The sequence below is a fragment of the Melospiza georgiana genome, chromosome 5 (genome assembly GCF_028018845.1).
Source record: "Melospiza georgiana isolate bMelGeo1 chromosome 5, bMelGeo1.pri, whole genome shotgun sequence".
NCBI classification, from domain to species: Eukaryota; Metazoa; Chordata; class Aves; order Passeriformes; family Passerellidae; genus Melospiza; species Melospiza georgiana.
In genome coordinates this window covers 4,544,797-4,567,171 of record NC_080434.1, presented here as the reverse complement: position 1 = coordinate 4,567,171, position 22,375 = coordinate 4,544,797, and the positions used below count along the sequence as shown (strand labels likewise).

At 39.0% G+C, this 22,375-nt stretch overlaps 1 protein-coding gene across 20 annotated transcripts in view; it reads left to right on the top strand.

Moving 5' to 3' along the window:
• The window catches only part of TENM3 (teneurin transmembrane protein 3), a 1,287,001-nt gene that overhangs the window by 1,157,323 nt on the left and 107,303 nt on the right, over nt 1–22,375 (top strand). For all 20 annotated transcript variants that reach the window (XM_058025024.1, XM_058025026.1, XM_058025021.1 and 17 more), the window contains one exon: nt 13,285–13,523. In XM_058025024.1, the coding sequence (XP_057881007.1) occupies nt 13,285–13,523 (239 nt within the window). The remainder of the gene's footprint in view (nt 1–13,284; nt 13,524–22,375) is intronic.

Below are 22,375 nucleotides of genomic sequence, written 5' to 3'. Positions count from 1 at the left end.
ATCTGTAATATATATTGACACAGTACATCGATCTGCTTCTCCCAAAAACTCTTAAGCTTTCACCTAGCCACAAATTAAAATCAACAGCAGGAAGAGAATTGTATGTTAAATTCAATTAGTCAATCATTATCAGCAAACTCAAAGATATTGCAGATATTTGCCAGAAGATCCCAATATATTGTCTTCAAAGTAAAATTTGTAAGCATAGTGTATTAAAACAGAACAAAGCCAAATATTATTGCTCCCTGTAGAACAATTACCATACAATACTGGTTCAGATGCATAAATGCTGTAGTAGAGTTAATAGAACTGTGCCTGGTTTATGCTTTATATGTTTGTAATAGGATCAACAAATGTAAGTATTTTAGCAAATGGTGTATGCTATATGAAATTTCTGTTAGTTGAGACTAATTCAGGTAACAATACAATGAAATTTATCATGTTTGTAATCCCTTCATTTTTAAAATTATGCTAGCAGGGATCATCTCCTGGTGTGAAAGTTGTCCAGAGATAATAATACATCAGTTCCAAAGCATAATAGATTTGAGACTACAACATGCTATCAGCATGAAGATTCAGTTTATCAATGTCACTAACATACTGTGTCACAGCTAGAATCATTATATATTTGTTTCTTTGTTTTCACGTCATGCATTCTGATATACTATTTCTTAATTTGTATGGCTTATGGAGAGAATATTTATGTAATCAATTTGACAACTTTGGTGTTAAGAATGATTATAGAAATATACATTTTACATAGAAATTCTAATGTTTCAGAGGCCTAGACCTAAAGAATAGTTGTTTATTGCTTCAGGAGATGTATTCAGTGTGCATTAATTATCATAGGACAGCTGGAAATCTCAGTGTATTTTAGTGGTATGTATTGTTGGCTTTATTATTTTCTCAGATGTACAAACATATGTTTGTGTACCTGTTGGCAAATCAGCTTAGTTTGAAGTAAGAAGTCTGTTTTCCTTTTACCTAACTTGGTAGTCCTCTACCCTAAGTTACCTGGGTGTCAAAATCTGAAAATATATAAGATTCACTATTAGCAAATGACTGTATTTAAATTACTTATAGATAAAGCATGCTGGTGTTTTCTATTTCTGTATTTTTTCTATATTCTGTATTCTCTGTTTTCTATTGTCCCCAGATTTTCTGAAAATTTCATACTTTTGTAATGTTAGAAAACTTCTGTTGTATTTAAGTAGGAATTCTTTGTGAAGAGATTGATTCAGGGTTTTTGTCGTTCGTTTGGGAGAAAGTTCAGGAGAGCTGAGTTTAGGGCATGCTCTATTAAACTTAATATGGTAGAGGAGAAAATTGAAAGAGGCTGAGTACAGAAGGGGGAGGGATGGGCGTCCAGATGGGTAGATGGAGTAGTCCATAAGAAGGAACTTAGACTGGTTGGTTAGGCAAGGTGGGAGACAGATGAAATGCTAGAGGACTAGAGGCTGTGTGTCTACGATGAAAATGGAGATAATTTCTTGTACTTTACTGCTTGTGATTATTTGTGAAATCCTTTTGAGTTGTATGCACCTCATCACCTATGGGACTGACTCAGCATGGGGAGAAACCTTGGCTGCTGGCATATGCTCTGCTAGTGACAGAGGCCAGAAATAATCAAACCATAGGTTTTCTATCTGTGATGGCCTATGCAGATGAGAAAGCTTTCAATATGATTTCCAAAGTTTCTTCAAACTTTCTTAAATAAAATCACAAGTTAACACTTCAGTAAAAAAAACAAAAAATCATAAAGCTAGCACAAAAACCTTGCGAAGTTAAAAGCTAACTTCTTTCTGCAGTTTCTTGGCTGCAGCTGAGCTTGCCATCCCAGTAAGTGCAGGTCAAGTTGAACCAGAAGGGGATTTTAACAGATTCTGGAGATTCTTTCTGTCACATTCAAACAGGTGAGGAAACCATACCAAATGTCACGGCAAAACAAAGACCTGGATGACTGTATAGTGCCTGCATTCAATATCTCTGATAATGCTGATTGCATGAAGAGAAGACCATCTGCAAAAAGGTGTGTGTGAAAATGAGTACCATAAAATATAAAGCATCACCCTCCTCTGGGCAAAAGGTGTAATCCTCTGCCTTTGTGAATCTGTGAATGGTGGTCTCTCAGTTCTGTGAAAGGTGGCATGTTGCATATGAGAGACTATGCTCAGTCAGTCCAGACAAAATTTCAACCTTTGTTCCAACTTCTAAATTAATCCTTGGGTAAATAATGCCTTCTTAAACTATATTTCTTTTTGAAATACTCTCTGTGTGCCTTTTGAGACATTTAGAGCAATTGTTCTCTTCAAACTTTATGAAGACAGCAAGAGTAGTAAAAAGATTGGAGGAGTAGCTGTGCTCTACATTCCTTTGATTTTCTGCTTGGAAAGTGTAATTTATTCATTATTTAAGATAGGAATTGGCTAAGGTTAGAGTGCCTCAACTCAGAGACAACTTTTCCTGACTTTCTTGTTAGCGATATGATTCCAGAAGAGCAGAGAAGATAAGGAAGTGTAATACAAATCCTTACTGCTCACATAAACATTTCAGGTCCTCACTGCAAAATTCAGATGCTTTCCTCTGCTCTCCCTTCCTTTGGAGAGAGGAGAACTGTAATAGCAGGAATATTGCATCAGAAATACTGAATTCAGTATAAGTGCAGTAAAGGGCTGCCAAGTTCACTCCCAAGTGCTGCCTTCTTCAGAATTGAACATCAACAATATCAAGAGCCGAGTCACTCACTGTACCATAGGTCTGTGTGAGTACTAGTCCTGAGAGACCCAGAGGAAGCCTGTAAGGCAACACAACTACTTGATATTTTTCCAGCAATACACAGATCGCATTTTACTCTTATCTGGAAAGTAAGTAGTGGGACAGTCCTGCAGTGAGCAGTATGAGTAGCTACAACTGAGCCAGGTTTCTTTCCTTGTTCACCCAGCACAAGACTTTCTTTGTGTTGGACTCTCTGGCTCATTTCTGCAAAGTGTGGCTTAGCTTTGTTTGTTGCCCTTGTTCATCTTCACAGAGTGCAGCATAGCAGAGGAGCACAAAGGAGCAGGCTTGGCAGAGCCATCTAATTATTCTGATTATTTTGATCCTAAATGTGCAGAAATTAACTACTCCTTCTCTGGGGTCCAGAATTAGCAGCCCAAATCTGAATTTGGAGAAACAAATAAGAGGAAAACAGGTGCCCTTTCCATCCTGTAGCACTACATTCTTTCTTGTACCACCAAGAACGTAGGGGTGATGGAAAGGAAGATGGACTCTAATGCACTGAAGGAGAGGAAGTTTGGGGTTTTTGTCAGCATTCATCCTTCAAATCATGTCCTGGTGACTTTCCCAGCAGATTAGAATTGTTCTTTGAAGCTTCGGCTGCAAGTTGCTATGCCTGACTTCTCCATTCTCTCTCCAGCAGCCAGCAGTGGAGCTGTGGCCTGCAGGAGGCAGATGTGAAAGAGCACACAAGCAGTAAGGAAGACACTTTAACCCTAGTAGGACTTTTGTTCTTTCTCAGATGTCAGTGCTCAGTTTGCAAAGAAGGCAGGTTCTTGGTGTAAACCAAGCCAAATTCAAGCAAGTGTTGCCATATGTAAAGTGCTTTTCTGAAACATTTGAATAATTTGGTAGAAGGGGCTTATCTCCACTTCACACAGATGTTTCCTCTGTTTTTACATATGGGTAATAGTTGGGATAATAGCAATCTACTCTTCCTTTCTTTCCCCCAAACTTTGATCATCATTTCATCTGCTGTGATCTTGAAGCTTTTTCCAGGATTGTGATAGCATTAATAATGACTCCAAGGAAGCGGAAAATCGCTTCTATTTCTTCCTAAGAAATTTCTTCTATTGCAGTTCTGCCCAGAAAATAAACTAAGACAAATTCACAGCATAACACAGTTTCTGTGCTGGCTTGGAGTTATGTTAAATGCAGCCATATGGTTCTGTGGAAGTCAGTCATAAGCCTGTGCTAAGGGCAAACACCACCAGCTACAAGGTTTCATCTCAGAAGAATGTTCAGAGAAGATGAAGACAGGCATTAAGTGTTCACAGAGAAACAAAAATCCAATTCCTGCTAGAGCCTGCTGGGAAAGCTTTTCTCATGCATCAATGAACCAGAGTTCACATGAAACCTAGCCAGGAATTTCTGTTATCTTTTACATCTTTCCTATAATGTTAGTCAGCAGAGATTAATCTTTTCTTTCTATCTGTTTCCTCAACTCAGTGCAAGGAATTGTATTTATTGATGTGATCTATCCATTAGAAAATCAGGCAGAGGTCTCTAATGTCAGGTGGCAGGTGAGGGTCATGGTCTCTCTCAGGGAACCCAATTGAATCGAGCATGAATAGGGTCTGTCAGCAGAGAGAGGGCACACCAGTCAGTAGGTGCAGTACTGTGATAGATCGTGATCTTGGACCACTGTCTTTTGCACATTTAATGGCTTTCTCCTCATTTTGATGGGTAATGTATGTCATAGGGTTTTTTGAACAAACAGAAAAGCATGATAACCCACTCCCAGGAGGGAAAAATTCAGCTGGTTTGCATTCAAGAAAGTCAGGGAGAGAAAAAAAATCTGTAATGAGAGAAGTAGGAGCAAACTATAATAGCTGCAGCTGGATTTATCCCTCCTTTCTTTAACTCTAAGATTAATTGATCTCTTTGTATGGAAATGACAAATAAACTTCTAGGGTCTTTGCACAGAGATAGATGTGCACTATCTCTGCATGCGTCAGTGATGATCTGTTTGAGGCAGAGCTCCCAAACCTTAGAAGTGTGTTCTGTCTGAAAATCTATTCTTCCCATTTGAAACATCAGAAAAATAAAATTTTGGCTACCCTTATGTCTTATTTGCTTACATTGGCCTCATGGTGCTGCCAAACTTTTGTAGAAAGTTCTACTATGTTATTGAAAAACAGAATTATTGTTTACTTCTAACTCCAGATAGGTGCATTGTAACTGGGACCATCTGGGGGATAAATCTGGTGGTATAATTTTAGTTCAGGTGAGCAGTCATCACAGTTTTGTTCATTACAATACAGAATAGCTAACAGTTTTTATTCCTAGGAATTCAACAGTACCTTTATATTAAAAGTCAAACCCGGGTCATTAGGAGTACTATTGAATTCTAAGCAGAGGAGTCCTGATACAGAAGTATGCCACTGAAACATAAATTCACTAAAATTTACATTTCCCTCAACTTGCATTCACTCAAAGTGGATTTGATAGAAGTTTTTTCCACCTCTGGAGCCTTAGGAGAATGAAATTGATGTGTTTCTAATCCTAAGTGTCTAAGGTCTGTTACCTCTTGTGCCTTGGAGTGAATCCAGGCTAATAGATTGAGGACCTTAACAGAATGCATAAGACATTTTGCCTGGGCTTGCTTAAAAATGTGTTAATTCATGTAATAACTTCCAAAGATTCAACACACCTTAGAGGGAAATAGATAATTTTTAATAGAGATGGATACTGGCAGATTTGAGTTGGTTTGGGGGGAGGATTAACCTGTGCTCCACAATGTGAAAATTGGTGTGCTCATTTAATGAAATATTTAATTGGTGATTACAGAAAAAAAGAATGCTATTGCCTTAGCTGGAAGAGTCCAGTGAAGTACAGTGATCTTTTGAGTCGACAGTGGTCTTCTCTGCTGGTGATTGCTATTGTGTCCAGAGTTTTTCTCAAATTGCAAGGGCGACAGATGAGTCAGAAAAAACAGATTAGTGGACTTTTTGCTTACATGAAAGAAAGATTTAGTGTGTCCCAGATATATCTAACTATATGTGGATATTTTGATACCTAGAGGTAAAAGAAAAAAATGCAAAAAATGTTAGGGATAGTTTTTCTTTTCTCCTTCACCTCTCTTCAAGTCACTTTCTATTCTGTCAACATCCAAGTGTCAGTTTTGATTTATTCTTCACTGAAACAACAGGTATCTGAAAATAGCTTTCCTCATCTCCACAGTTGCCTTTGCCTGACCCATAAAAAGCCTAAATTTTTATTTTTTTTTTTTGCTTTAGGCAATTAGTTCTGAATGCTTTTTGTGTTTACCCTAAAAAATGAAGTGAGCCAAACAGTAGTATTATAAAAACTTGTCTTTGTGTACTGCGGGGCAAACAGTACATACTCATTATAGAAAAACAAGGAAATAATCAGTTAAATTGAAATTGATAGAAGGAAATACATTTTGATATAGTGCATGTTTAGCCTGCAGAACAAAATGCCACAAGACATCAGTGAGAGCATGAGTTTTGGGCTGCTTAGAGAAAGAGCAAGCTGTTGGTGAATAAACAGACTGGAAGGCATTCAGTCCCTCCCTTTGTACTGGCCACTTTCAGAAAGGGTGTTGTTCTTGATGGTCTACCCTACTACAGTAATTCCTGTTTCTGCTTATTTGGCTACAGTTTTACACAGCTTTTGTAACTGTTCACTGTCTGATAAGTTATCTCTTTCTCCACCATTTTTGGAATAAACTAACTTTCTCATTGTTCTGCATATGCTTTTAGGAATCCTACCTCTTACACTGCTTTTTAGACAGACACCTCCATCAGAGGTACAGAGATAATTTCTAATATTGGATTCCTTTTGTAGTGCAGTCTTCTGAGTGTTGAAGCTGTTCTTCCTCACTTGTCTTATAGCAATGGGCTGTAATGATCTGTAAAGCCATTTTTCACTAATTGGATCATCATGGAACTGACCAAACATTGCATTTAGGACAGTGTAGGAGATAGGACTGCAACAAAACCTATAGCACTAGGACATTTTACTGATCACAATGGAATCTCTCTATTCAGAAACATGACCGGATAATTAGATTTATTCTCCTCCATATTTTTCAGATGCTGTTAGTGTACAATGACACACAAGATCCAAAGATTCAGGATTAATTTATTTAGGGGTTTTAAACACATATATTTTAAATACAGATTTATTCTGGATCAGTGGTATTATAGCTCTTAAGATGAGGAGTGTTTCATTCTTCTATGCATAAGGCCTAGCAATATTGGCCTTTATTCTGTGATAGCAGACAACAACTAAATAATAATGTTGCACAAAGTAACAGTAGCTGCCATTCAATCTCACTGGCAGGGTGATAAAATATGATGCATATTCTGATGTACTGTGAAAAGTTCAGTGTAATTTTGCTGGGCCTTATTCACAATTCCATATTTAGTATGAGTTTTGGTAAAGTCCTGTGTGACTTTTAATATGGTGTGACATACTTGCCATGTGATTCAGCGCTCTATTGGCAGTGTTGCACTATAAGAATTAATTTAAAACAGAACCAAAATGCTGCCAAAAAGTTTTTTGAACTGGTAAGGTAGGCTTTTTTACATCTTCCATGTATTGCGAAGCATTCTATATATATGATGCCCAAAATAAGAGAAATTGTTCTTTAGCAAGGTGAAGCAATTTCAGCATAAGCTAAAAAAGTCATGTATCTAATGTAAAAAATTACATCAGAAATGTTAAAATTATGCAATAACTCTATTCCAGTTGAGACCAGTCTATTTAAGAAGTAATGTGTAATATTCCTTTTTTGCTTGGTGATAGTTTATTTATATAACATCTCAGCTTCTGGCAATCTGGAGTCCAGGGCTTTCCAGATGTGTTTATATAATATTGCACTCATTGATGCATAGTATCCATTTTCTTCTAAACTGCGGTCAAAAGTTCTTGTCATAGATCCTTTCATGAAGAAAGTTACTCTAAATCACATTTCTGTTGCTGGACACCTGGCTGTCTTATATCAAAAGTACTTGGGCTTCTGGGCTGAGTCTTACTGTCCTTGAATATTTTGATAGTCTATCTCCATTTCTATAAAGACACAGTTTCAGTTAACTTAATCTTTCTGCCAAACTCATGGACGGTTTTTATCACTTTTTTACCCCTTCTGTTTTTCTATTTACTGAGTTTAGTAGAGGTTTATTTTCGCAAAGGAAGTGGCAGCACAAAAAAAATCTGATTTGCTCTGAGCCCTCTCTCCTCACCAGTATGAGAAGGGAGAAACCATCTGCATGTCAGCCAGTGCACGTCAGCACTTGGTGCTCAAAGAGTACTGAGTAAAATTAAAAACATTATTACTTTACTTCTATTCACATGCTTCTGCTTTCTGAGCTGACACCTTTGAGATTTTTGATGCTGTATTTCCATCTTTTATTGTAGGGACAAAAGCTTAAGTAAAATGCCTACCATTTGTGAAATAAGGGTACTTCCCAGCTATCTTTGCATCCAAAGATTAGTTTATGATATAACTTTGTGTTTTGTAGTTTAGATTTGTTAGGTACTGAATACTTCCCACTTAAAATGTTACGATTAGCTGACTTTTTAATAGCAACATCTGTTGAATAAGTTGGCAGAAATATATATTGAATAAATGTAAAAGTCGAATATTATTTGCTTTAAAAGTTGAATTATTTAATAATACAGAACTGGCTTGTCTTGTAAAATATTAGCATGATTCACTGGAGTTTTGTACTCTGTAGCTTAATAAAATATTTAAAGTGCTGCTTATGTGAAGATGTAGCAAGTGCATGTTATGTGATCAATTTTGAAGGGAAGATAGACTATTGCAGATGCTATAAGCTCCCTATGAGATGAAATATAGTGTAATTTCCTGTAAGTCAGTGCCTGGTCAAGTAGTGCAAACAGTTTAGGCTTTAGAAATTAGCTATTTGAGCTCCATAGTTTGAAAAGGCAAGGTAGATAGATATATAGATAATTTAAATCATTTGTGGATGGATTATATTTCAAGAGCATAAGAATTTCTGCATTATCTGGAAGCAGCCTGGATTTGTTGTCAGATGCCATATCCTTCCAAGAGTCTCATAGGAACAGTTTGGCATGGCTCAGTGAGGCAGACAAGATGTGCAAGTCTGATAGCATTACACTTTAAATACTTATCACTCGGAGTTAATGTAGCAGGAGAGTCTCTGACAACTTTGTTAGTAACTCCACTCATTAGAAATAGAGATATCCAAACAAATTTTCTTAACCCACATGAAGATGCCAAACTGACTTTTCTGTCATTATTTTTCCCTCAGCATTCAGCCAGACCGTGCAACCACTTTGGCATTGTATTCATGGGATTTAAAGTAAAGGAGAATAGCTTAAAGTGAGGAGCTGTGCTGTATGCTGCCTAAGACAGCACATTCCTGAACTCCCACAGCACGCTCCTGGAGTAACTGGCTGATCATGCCATGGACACGTGCACTCTTCAGGGCTAGAAAGTGGCTGAATGGCCGGGTCCACAGGGTGGTGAGTGCAGTTCCATCCATCTGGTGGCCAGTCACAAGTGGTGTTCCCAATGGCTCAGTGTTGGCAACAGTCCTCTTTAATTTCCCAGTATCACAGAGGAAGCTGTGTTGGAAGGGACCCACCAAGATCATCGAGTTCAACTCCCAGCCCTGCACAGGACCATCCCCAAGAGTCACACCATGTGCCCAAAAATGTTGTCCAAACACTTGCTGGACTCTCTCAGGTTTGGTGCTGTGACCTCTTCCCTGGGGAGCCTGTTCCTGTGTCCAACCACCTTCTGGGTGAAGAACCTTCTTCTAATATCCAACCTGAACCTCCCCTGACACAGCTTTAGGCCATTCCTTTGGCTCCTGTCACTGGTCACCACAGAGATCAGTGTCTGCCCCTCCACTTCACAAGGAAATTGGAGACTGCAATGAGGTCTCCCCTCAGTCTCCCCTTTTCCAGACTGAACAGACCAAGTGACCTCAGCTGCTCCTCATATGGCTTCCCCTCAAAGCCCTTCACCATCCTCATGGCCCTTCTTTGGACACTCTCAAATAACTTTTTAACCTTCTTACATTGTGGTGCCCAAAACTGCACACAATATTCAAGGTGAGGCCCCAGCAGTGCAGAGCAGAGCAGGGTAATCACCTCCCTTGCCCAGCTGATGATGCTTTGTCTGTTATCAACAATCTTTATCAATGATTTATTAATGGAGAGATTAAGTGCTCCCTCAGCAAGTTCAGACACACCAGGCTGGATGGGACTGTTGATCTGCTGGAGTGTAGAAGGTTCCACAGAAGGATCTGGACAAGCTGGATCGATGGAGCAAGGCCTGCTGTAAAAGGTTAAATGAGGCCAAGTGCTGGGTCCTGCACTTGGGTCACAAAAACCTCCTGCAGTGCTACTGGCTGGGGAAAGAGTGGCTGGAAAGCTGTCTTGCAGAAAAACCCTGGAAGTGCTGGTTGACTGCCAGCTGAACACGATCCAGCAGTGTGCCCAGGTGGCCAAGAAGGCCAGGTGGCTTCCTGGCCTGTCTCAAAAACAGCGTGGCAGCAAGATCAGGAGAGGCTCTTCCCTCTGTACTTGGCACAAGTGGGGCCACACCTCAAGTGCTGTGTGCAGTTCTGGGTCCCTGGTTCAGGAAGGACATGGAGGTGCTGGAGCAGGTCCAGAGAAGGGCAGGGAAGCTGGGGAAGGGTCTGGAGCACCAGCCTTATGAGGAGGGGCTGAGGGAGCAGGGGTTGTTTAGCCTGCAGAAAAGCAGGCTTGGGGGGGTGGGGTTTACCACTCTCTGTAACCACCTGGAAGGAGATTGTAGCCAGGTGGGGGTTGTTTTCTTCTCACAAATAACAAGCCATAGGACAAGAAGAAATGGCTTCAAGTTGCACTAGGGGAGGTTGGATATTAGGATATTGGATATTAGGAAAAGCTTCTTCTTTGAAAGGGTTGTCACACGTCAGAACAATCTGCCCAGGGAAGTGGTTGAGTCATAATCCCTGCAGGTATTTAACAAAATGTGTTGATGTGGCATTTGGGGACATGGTTTAGAGGTGGACTTGGCAGTGCTGAGTTAACAGTTGGATTCAATGATCTTAAGGGTCAACTCCAGCCTACATTTTTCTAAGATTCACATATAAAAGTTACAATTTTCTTTCATTACCTTGATGCCTGAGGTGGACTGTCAGAGTTATGACAGTTCACACCATTGCTGTCATCTCTGGAGTTTATCTATAGGATTAACTCCTCAAAGGCTTTGAGAATATGGATTACAGTCTCTAGAAGTCTGTGGTCTACCAGAGCCAGCATCAATTCTCTCTTTCTCAGAGAAAATAAAAAAGGAAAATATCAGTGGCAGACTGTTTTATTATGCTATTTTCTTAAAACTTAAAGTATATTAGAGTTCTCGTCAAGTACTCATATAATGCCAGTTCCCATTTTTAGTCTGTTGAGCGTTACAGCTGAAGAAGGGGAGTGTGAAAGTTGCAGGGTGGTCAGGTAGCTTCTTATTTTTAACAGGAAGCTCGTATATAGGAGTATTGTTGTATCTATTGTATGGCTTTTCTTCTGTCCCCCAAAACAATGCACATTGCACATGGAATGGGAAACGGCTGCCTTTGCATTTGTTGGGGTTTTTTTGGGATCTGTTTGTGAAATATACCTGGACATAGCATTTACCATATGTAGCCAGAAAGGAAAGAGCAATAAAGGTCAAGGGGATAAGACACTTACCAGGACTTAATGAATTTACATGATTCTCTGAATCTGTACAATCCAAGTAATGCTGTTGTAAATATTTTTACATAGGGCTAGTTATTATTTTGGTCTTTGCTACGTTGAAAAATGTCACAGGTTTTAATGAAGTACCTTCTTAGACAGGATTTAAACAACCAGAACTTTGTCTTTTGAGATTGCTGATTATACTCTGAGCTCAGAAGCTAAAAAAAATTGGGGCATGGCTGTTGTACAGATCCAGTGCATAAGCTTCTGTTGCTGCCATCAAGTTGAATATTATTCAGAATGAAGTAACCTATGTAAAATATTTCATGGAATCATGTTTGTAATGCAAATATTTTCAAGTAGAGGGCCTATGCCAAGATGTTGTAATTAATCCGTTAACCTCCCATAGCAAAATCATCTGTAAACAACAAATCTTGTTTATCAACTGCTGGTATTTTTCTCAGGCTGCATTGGGGCAAACTAATTTCTAGTGTCTCTAACAGTGTAAATTGTTCCATTACTATGCAAGAATCCGAGCATGTGTCCCAGAGATGCAAAGTCCCATCAGCTAAGAAGCAGCTCAGTGCCACGTGGTGTAACTAGAAGGGCTTTTCCCCTGCACAGCTGGCTCAGTTAGTGCTGGGTCCTCTGAGCAGTGCTGTGTAAGTGACAGGCAGGAGGCAAATACAGCATGCACTTACCTTCAGGAGGACCTGGGCATCAGCAATTCATGAGTGTCTCTTAGCTATGACAAAACCCAAACCCCTTTCTGGTTCTATTTAGCTGTGTGTTGGTAAGTTCAAAGTCTCCACAGAATGCTTTCTTACCATTTTTACGTATAATGTATTCATTTTGCTGGGTTTAATTAGGTAAGGGCATGCCATATGCTACAGGGTTGCCAACATAACAACTTGGTGGGAAACCTCTGGTGCAAAGACCTTTCTTTGAATGAGGTTTTGTTGTTCATAGAGTTGTGCATGAGCATCTGGAGAAAAATTCCAGGTAGAATGTGCCATGTTTAGAGACTCTTTCAAAGTAATTTTGATTGCATGAACTGGATTCTACCATATAGAAGCTCAGGGAGTAATATTTCCTTTGGAAATTTTAATTGAAAAAATAAACTGGTAACTCACAGAGTGCTTAACTTTGACTTTGCTTTTCACATCTGTTGCTGGGTTTTGCTCTTCTTGAACACTTAGTAGATATATTTCTTTAGACTATTTCTGCTAGGCTGTAACTAGCTCCTTGTATCCATAATCAGATTTTTTTATGGTAGGAATATGTGCAAGTAGATGTGAACTAGTGAGCTGAATACTTAGGACAGACCCCCAAAAAAATTTTAACTGACTATTTTTGAAGAAGTTGCCAGAAATTTGTAACTCAGAGATTGCTGTTTTCTTTTTACTTAACGTAGGAAAGCTGTGATAAGTAGTGTGGACTGCAGTCACATTGCTCATTATTGACTTTTTAATGGAGTTCCCTGTAGTCTGTTGCAGAAGCCAACACAAATAAACAGCAGCAGAAAGCCTGTCCCTACTTGTTGGATAAACTATGAGAGACTTCCTCCCTGCTACACTGTATTTTGGGTAGTTCTGTTTCCTGTCTGGATGCCAGTGTATTATTAATGTGTGGGGGGCTTTGGTCTTCACTTAAAGGGAAAGTGTCTTTTTACATGTAAGTGTCATGACAAGTTATTGCTTCTATGACCCTTTGTAGACTGGATGTGGTTAGCTATTTGAAAAATGGGCGACATCAAACAAAAGAGTTATGATTGCCTGTGCTCCAGCTTGATATACTTTTATACTTTACCATATGCTCTTTCTTTCACAGGCATTTCCTATTCAAAACAGGAACAGGGACCACACCGCTGTTCAGCACTGCCACGCCAGGGTACACAATGGCATCAGGCTCTGTTTATTCCCCTCCTACTCGGCCACTACCTAGGAACACCCTGTCCAGAAGTGCTTTTAAATTCAAGAAGTCTTCGAAGTACTGTAGCTGGAAATGTACTGCACTCTGTGCTGTAGGGGTCTCAGTGCTGCTGGCAATACTGCTGTCCTACTTCATAGGTGAGTCCCATTTTTTATAATTGTCACTATGAACAGTGGTGTCTGATGGATTGTACGTGGACTGTCACATACTAACCTTTAACTAGCCAAGTCTTTGGTAACACTAAAAGCCACAAGGATTTAATGAAAAGTCGCAGTTGTTTTGAGAAATTAGAAAATTTGGATATTTTGCAAGCATCCTTTAGCTTGATGGTCAGTGAATTAACTTCAAAGAATTACTTGAACTACAATTAAATTATGTGGGGTCAAGTACTTGTAAAAGTATGTGTAAAATATAGGCTGTAAAAATTCCATTATATGAATATAACTTTCAGCATATCTTTGGAACTCTTTTCCTCTCATTTTGATGAAATATTGCTAATACAATCTTTAGGAATGCTAACTATCACCTATTTCATCATTACATTCATGTGTGTTTGTGTATAGAGCTGGAGCAAAAGTCTAATACAGATATTTGATTGTGAAATAGGGAAAATAATTGTCCAAAAGACAACATGCAGTGAAGATTTAGACTTCTTCCTCTCTTGTGGGCTGTTTATTTTTAATTAATGTCACTTTTCACTATTTGTTTGTTAAATTCTGTTTTCCAAATTTTATTTTAGAAGATTTCCTTCATTTCTTCATCTCCTTAATTATTTTCATAAATGTTCACTATAAATAGTATGTAATTTGAGTTTTAGTCAGTTAGTGGGAGCAATGGTTGGCTATGAGAAAATGTCCTTGACTTTAATAACGGAACAGAACAGGATCATTTTGCACTCATAACTTCCTTTGCATAGTTGTCCAGATTACAGATTTTTAATCTCTTGAGACCATAAATGGTCTTCAAAGACTTTCTTTTAACTGACTTGTTAATTAGAAGTTTAGGTCATCACAGTTACGGAAATATATTGATCTGGTTTTTGTTACTTGTTGGACACAATATTAGCATCTTGAGGAGTGGAGGAGAGAAAACAGAAAGAAGAGAGTCAATCTCTCTTTCCTTCCCTCTTTTTAAAATCAGTGGTAATTTATAATAGAGGCTAGAAGGCCTTAAGATCCTTAAATCTTCATGTCGTTGTTCAAACAACCTTGTTGCATTTCAATGCAAGACAGAGCATAAGCTCCATAGAGCCTTTGAAGTAGTTCTTACTGAGTTGAATCTCCTGTGAACAATGCAAGAAACTGGGTTGCTGAGTAGCTGGAGAAATTCCCCTCTGACCCAGCAAAGCTGAGCCCCTGAGCACCCGTTCCACCTCAGCTGCCAGCCCCAAAGAGCAAAGGATGTATATGCAAATGTAGGGCTTGCTACTGCTCTTCAGCTTCCTTCAGTCATTGGATTTGTGGTTATTTTGTGTGAATGTGCAAGGAGTTTAAAGGTGTGGTTTAGAGTTAAGTTTTGACACGGAATCTTTTTTTAAGTAGGATTGAAATAATCCCACTTATAAAACACATTAATTGTGCTCAGTCTCTGTAATATTGCCTCATAAATCATCAGAAGTAAACATCTGCTGCTAAATAAATGCATAAATATGCAAGAAAGAATTCGGCATGAAGTATCACTGTGAGGAGCCGGGAAAAGCAGCCATACATATAGTAAAACACTGGAGGCTGATTGTGAGCTGAGCTCTACACTTTGCCAGCCCCAAAGAGCCAGATTACTTATGAATCTGAGGGGCATGGGAAGACAGCTGTACGGGATTATTTCTCCCACAGGCGCACTAAGAAATACAAGCATGTCTGATGCACCTCTATTCCTGTGTTCAGGAAAGAGGACGGAGCTTTCCAGTGAGCAAGGGCTGAAAGCTCCCCACATCATTTATTCACATACCCTGTAAAGAAAAGATAGCTGTACAACATTTCATTTCGTGGGCGCACGCCAGCTCACATCCTAGCTGAAATAATGCACAACAGCCTTCCTCTGCCCACAGTCAATAAGGAGCTCAATGCCTACTGGTGATATTACACATATTTCAGCTAACTCAGCAATCTGAATGTAAAATTCAGCACTCAGAGATGCTCTCTGGAGAACTTTGTGTCCATAAAATGACGAATGGATTGCACTCATTCATATATGGGGTTTTCCCATCTCTGCAGATGTAATATCAGAAATATTCCCCGTTTAATAGGCCAGCCAAGTGTAAATGAGTAAAAATCATTAATATAAGATGGAAGCACTCCTTCATCTTAGTTGACTGTTTCATAGAATGGTTTGGGTTGGAACAGATATTTAAGATCATTTTGTTTCAAACCCCCTGCCATGGACAGGGACATTTTGTGCTAGATCAGGTTGCTCAAAGCACCATCCAGCCTGACCTTGAATACATCCAGGGATGGGGCATCCACAGCTTCTCTGGGCAACCTGTTGCATTGTCTGACCACCTCACAGCAAAGAATTTATTCTTAATATCTAATCTAAACCTGTCCCATTTCAGTGAAAGCCATTCCCCTTTCTCCTGTCTTTGTGAGAAATCCCTTTCAGGTCCCCTTTGGGTAATAGAAGGCTGCTGTAAGGTCTCCCCAGAGCCTTCTCTTCTTCAGGCTACAGCATCCTCCTTCCTTTTAGGAGTCTATGAAACATGTCTTCAGAGGAGACATGTTTCATAACATAGGTGTGAAAGGGAAATGACTGAGTAGGAAATTGGCTGTAATATTAAGAGAAGAGAGGGATTGCAGTGTTGTGTCACCCCTAGCACCCTGTGATTGCCTCCAATATAGTGTTCTGGCATCTGCTGAAGTTTGCAGCAGCTGAAGTGGCATGTCACATTTGTATAGCCAGTTTGAGACATGTCTTGTACTTCACAGAGATATGTTGCCACAAGTTTGAAAATGCTACCACCTTGTAGTATTTGCATGAAAGAATGAATTCAGTATGAAGTATCACTGTCGAGCTGGGAAATCACCTGTTTTGCAGCATGATTGCAGCAGAATATGCCGCTACACGTTGATAAGGTGTGGCTGATGTCTGTGGTGTGCCTGTGGCAGCTGCAGACAGAAGGACTAATAGACCACTCTTGCTGTGAGTGGTGGTGTAACCCAGCCCTTCTCAGAAGTGCAGAGATGAACGTGTCATGCCCAGGCTTATTTTAGTCACAGTGAGTATGGGGTAGAGAAAGTGACTTGAGATCTTGCTGCCTCTGCTCAGGCGACATAAGGCAGAAGAGACAGTTTGCTAGACTTCATGTCTGCCTTTGCAGAGCTGCTCAGTCAATTACTGCTCCGTCAATTAGCCCAGCCAGAGGAAGGAGCTGCATCAAGAGTCTGGTATGTCTTGCACTTCTTCCATCACTCTGACAGGAAAGACTCCTACGTTTACAAAGTCTGCAAAGATGAGGTGAGAGCAGAGAGTGTCAGCGTGGGTAGAGACCAGAGCAGACACTACACTCCAAAGCCACTTAATGCAGTCTTGGGGATCACAAGGAATTGAAAATGTTATTTCAGTCTAAAGGAAAGTCTTCCCATGAATTCTTGCATTTCTAGCCCACGTGGTCTCTCTCAACCATTCTGCAGTGTACAAGATACTTAAACTTTCTATTCCTGTCAATTAGACCTGCTAAGAGAAAATAGGAGGGAGTTGTGGAAAATGTCGGTCCTTTGCTTTGAGGCTTTATCTACTGTTAAATGGTTGAGAAAGAAATAAAGGAACAAAAACACGCAAGTGCTGAACCAAAAGATAGTGTATTAACCTATAGAAGACAGGAATTAGAAATAGCTCTAGTTTAAAGTCAGAGATTCAAGGAAAAGCTCCCAGAAATAATGGATTACAAAATGGGGAGTAAAGAATTTAAACTGCCTTATTTTGGGATCAAGTTTACACTGGAATTTCTTTAAGCTGCTCATTTGCTTAACTTCTGTCTGTAATCAGATTTGCAACCAAGGAAAAAAGCGACCCTTTTTTTCCAACATGAAGATTTTAGATTCTTCTTCCCCTGTTTGGAGGACTGACTGGGAAGAGCAGTATTAAATATAAGCCATTAAAGAGTAAGAAGAATGAAATTGCGTTTGTTTGACCTCTTTCTATATAGACATTAACAGCTTTAACCAGCTTGGTACAGAGTGTCCATGTGAAACCAGAAAGAGTTCAGTTTTACTATGTGGAGACAACACAGGACTTTGTTTCCTTTGTCTCCCCATGGCTTACTACCTCTTTCAGCATCCATCACTTGCAGTGAGTGAATGAATAAAAGGAAAGTTCTGAAGAGCACCTCCTAGGTCAAAAATAAGCACCAGGTCAAAGCTTCATATGTAACCACCATCCTTCAATTCCACGTTTTGGGATTTTCCCTCTCTGCTTAGGTTTTACTAAGTGAAGGAGCTTAGTTGTTCTTGGATGTGATTTTTCCTAACAGAAAAATCCACTGTGTAATTATAGGGAACTAACCAGTCAGAAGGAGTTGTTTCCAATATGTTGTTACATATCAAAGACTCTGACCAGCTGTATTAACAAACTGATTTGTACTGTACTAATTATTTCTGCTGGAGTGTGGATTCAGCAATTAATGGATGAAATTAATGAGAATTTGGGGACCTCAGAACCCCTCTTTCTTCCCCAAGAGTCACTCTAGCAATTGATTCTTCGTTACCAATGGCACTGTCTTGACATTTTGTAAATCAATATAAGAAATTACTGCCATTTTCACTGTACATGGAAATGAAGAGGGGACCAATTCAGTTCCTCAGTCAGTGCTGGAACTGCACAATACCAGATTCAGTCAACTAAGCATGAAGAGCTGTACACTGAAAAATTGCAGGCATCTGTCATGAGTTTTGTCTTATGTCTGCTAAATAAGTTTCCATGAACATAAAACATCATTTGAATGCACAGTAGGATGTGAGGTACTTAGTCAGGCCTTTCCTGTCCTGACTGCTTCACGGCAGCCTGTCATACTTGGAAGTCATTGAGCACTTCACTCTTTGTGTAACTTGGGGTTGATCATTTTGTTAGCCTTATCTCAGCTATCAGTGGTCAGAACGAGAATATACACCAGTCAGCTATTCATTGTGATAAAGCAAGTATTTACATGTTGGTGATTATAGAAGGGTGTCTCTTCTGTTGGAAGAAAAGAAAACCAAAAACAAACAAAAAGTAACTTCATTTCACTTAAAAGGCCAAATAATTATTTTTGTCACTATTGCCTTCATCACTTGACCACTTTCTTAATCTATCAGTATTTTTTCCTACTTAAGCAAATTCAGTTTGAACAGAAAAGAAAGCCAATATTTAGACTTAACAGATGAAATATCTTATGGGAAAACATGTATTTTAGTTGGTACTTCATTCTATGGGAAACAGTAGAAAAACCTGGGTTCTGCTGCAACACAGATAACCATAAGATCATGGTGAAAGCTTGAAATGAAATGTGAATGGAAAAAATACCAGACTAGAAAGCCATGTTTGATAATTACAGATAATTAGTATTTTCTGCACTGTATAAAAATAGCTACATTGTGCTTGGTTTGCAATTATTATAATAAGCACTCGTGCTTTTTGTCTATCTAAAAATGTTACTCTTTTATCATCATCCCAAATATTAAAAATAAGCTGAACATTATGTGCCAGTATATTTCAAATAATGGACAGCTGTCTTCAGAGTTATCTCAAAAACTTCATGAGAATAAGAACAGAGCAGCTTAAGAGGTTTTTAGGTAGAAAGAGAAGGAAGTGTCCAGGAAAAATTGCAATCAAGTTTCCTTATTAGAGGAGACCGACGCATCAGAAGGCTGCAAAGTGTAAAAGATAGTGTGTGACTATCTGAGGTGAGTTTTAAGTAATTGTTAAAAATCATTTAATTGTCTGTTTCTGTAGACTAGGGCTAACATCCTCTGTCCTCAGTGCTGTTTCTGAGTTTGTTGTCAGTGGTTCCCCATTATTAGTCAGGATTTAGTATGACAGCTGCTGGCACTCAGAGATGTTCCCAGATTGTGGGGGACCAGCTGCCCTTTCTGTTGGATTCAGTGGCAGAAGTCATAGTAGGGCAGAACCACTCTCCATAACTAATTGATTTATAGCCTTGACAATCACAAAACTGAATTTTGTGACTAAAGCAATGACTAAATATACCTAAGAATCTATTTTACTTTATCAATAAAGTACAATATAATATTTCTTTTTGATTGCAATGCCAAGTTAACATTTTTCTGCTGTTTGTAAGGCTCAGTTACTGCCAGGAATAAGGAAAACAACTTAATTAATAATGCCATTTAAATGGAATTTTTATTACAATACCCAGCATAGGTATTGTAATGAACAGGCATGAGGGAGAATATTGTTTAATTGTCATTAATTACATCTCATTATGCCTTTATAGGAACTGTTTTTCTTTTTGACATAAATTTGAGTATTGTAATGCTATTGACACTGAGAGTTTCATCAACAACTTTTGGCTTACTTCCTTCTCTTCCCATTTCTGTCTGCGTCACTCAGTTTTGCTGGGACCTTAGCTATGTCTGGAGCATCACTGAGGTGTGTGGGTTGAAAATATGTTCCCTGTCTACAGATATGTGGCAGATTTTTACAGTTAGCTAGGTTTATGCTCTCAGCCAATTTGTTTTTCCAACAAAATAAAGCCATGAGGTAAACAAATATATTTATATATCTGATTCTTAAAAATAAAAAAAAAATGTATTTTCCTTTTGATCTGCTGTAATCATTTGAAGGAAGTGCTCTGAGATTTTACAGTTGACCAAATCTGCCTATCACAATCTATTCAAATTACCATGCAAAAATTACAGCAGGGAAACTTCTCTTAAGTAACCTTTCTGAGAAAGCTTGCCAGCTATCCAGGCACAGCTCTTTAGCATTGTCTGATTGCACCGCTTGGCAGAACCACATTGATGTTCTCATGCTCTTGCTCACTCTGTGCTCACTTTATCTGGATTTGTGAAGACAGCCAGTGTCTCCAGCACTGTAGAAAGTACATCACTTGTTGCAAAGTGTAGACTGACTACTAATTTTAACAATCCATGGGGCTTTTAGGAAAGGTTTCATGTGCATTTGGTGCATTTGGAGGCAGCAGCAATGTTCATTGGTCATCTTTTGTTCAAAATTAAAGCTTGGTGGGATTTAGAAGTGGCAGCCTGTCAAATTAAGAATCTTTGGATTAGGTACATAGTGATGTCTCTCTTCTGTCCAGAATGGATGTTTCCAGGTCTGTCTCAGCTGTGAGTGTCAGGGACAGCCAGGGGCTGGCTGCCTCTGATGGCAGGGCCTTGTGGAGTGCTCTGCCTTCCCAGCACATGTGCCTCTGCTCTGTGCCTGACAAAGTCTGCATGCCTGTTGTTTTAGACATCAGTGCCACATGTTGCTCTCTCCTGCTTCAACTGGGCCTTCAGTGTGAGGTCAGCTACCCAGCGCAATAGTTTAGCTGCTAGAGAACCACCTCCTGAAATTACTAAAGGTGAATGGACCTTAGAATAGTCCCTGATGTCTGAAGTACCAACCTCCAGCTTCTATTTCAGTACTTAAAAATCTTTAAAGATAAAATTACAAAAGCCAGATAATTGATAAATGTAGCCCTTGGCTTACTCATAACTAATAATTAATACTGGTTCAGGCAACTCTTTTCACTCAGTCCTGACATGTGCTTGGTAAAGGGCAGTATTCAGATACAAATGTGACTTTCCACACTGGCTTTTTGCTTTAGAATGAGGCTTAATATTACAGCTAGTACTTCCTTGACTTTGTGCATTACAGAGGTTTTCAGCTCTGTCTAACATGTCATCAAATTATTTTTCTTGGTATCCCAAAGCTATGAATTTTAAATATCTGTATGAGCTTCATATAATGTTTACAGCATTGGTGATGAACTCCTTTGGCTTCCTTAGAGTGGAAATATTTTGTAAATAATAATGTAATTTCTTATGTTCACCACATTCTTTCTTTCAAGACTGGGAGGCAGAGATAGAGTGACTAGTCCAAAAATGAAGTTGTTGTTCTTTACCGCCTTATTGGGCTGAAAGTGTTTTTAACATCTTTTTTGAAATAGTACAAAATCTAAACATGGCGAACATCTGTCATGAAGGATAAACATGAAATATACTTTCTTGTCTCTTGCAAGAATACTGTTGTAGATAATGCCTTTGGCTGATGTTTTTTAAGCAAAGATCTCATTGCTCTGTTCCAGATTAAGTGCAAAGCATAATATTACTGTTTCAGGAGTGCAGGGAATTCTTACTTGGTTGGTGTTGTGGATGTCACTTGCTATTATTTTCGTGGCACTGAGAATAAAACGTTCATTGAGAAAGATAATCCTCACACGAAAGAATGTAGGAACATGTAATTGACAATCAGGAGGTTAAAAGAGACTTGACAAGATTTCAAGGGATTAAAAAACTTAATCTGTCAAGGCACACCTCTGCTCCAAAGGCTTGTATTCTAATTAAGATTTATCACAAGCTTTTTGGCAATAGTCCTGTCACCCTTGCACTTTTACCCAGTGGAGAAAATTGAAACTCAGTAATTCCAGCAATATAAGAGGTGTAGTAATAATCTGCAAGAATACATGATGATGACATGTCATTGCCTGTAAGTCCCACACATCATATTGTGAAGCCATATGATGTTTTCTCAAAATCTGGATGCTGCTTTCAGGAAAACTGAAGTCTCTTGCAAGCAAGTTTTGTAGAGATGTGTGTCCCCCTGCACTTCTCCTATAGTCTTCTGACAGACTCCCAAATATTAGCAGTTTTTTAGACTAATATGATATTCAGTTAAAATGCACTGGCTTTTGATAAAGAGCAAGCTTAGAGTAGTTTAAGAGGTATTCTTTGTATTTTATCATGTCCAGGTAAACATGTAGTTCATTTTAGTAGTCGGCAAATGTGTGTAATACTTCAAATTAATGCTTATGTTTAAGAGATTTTTGCAAAGCAGA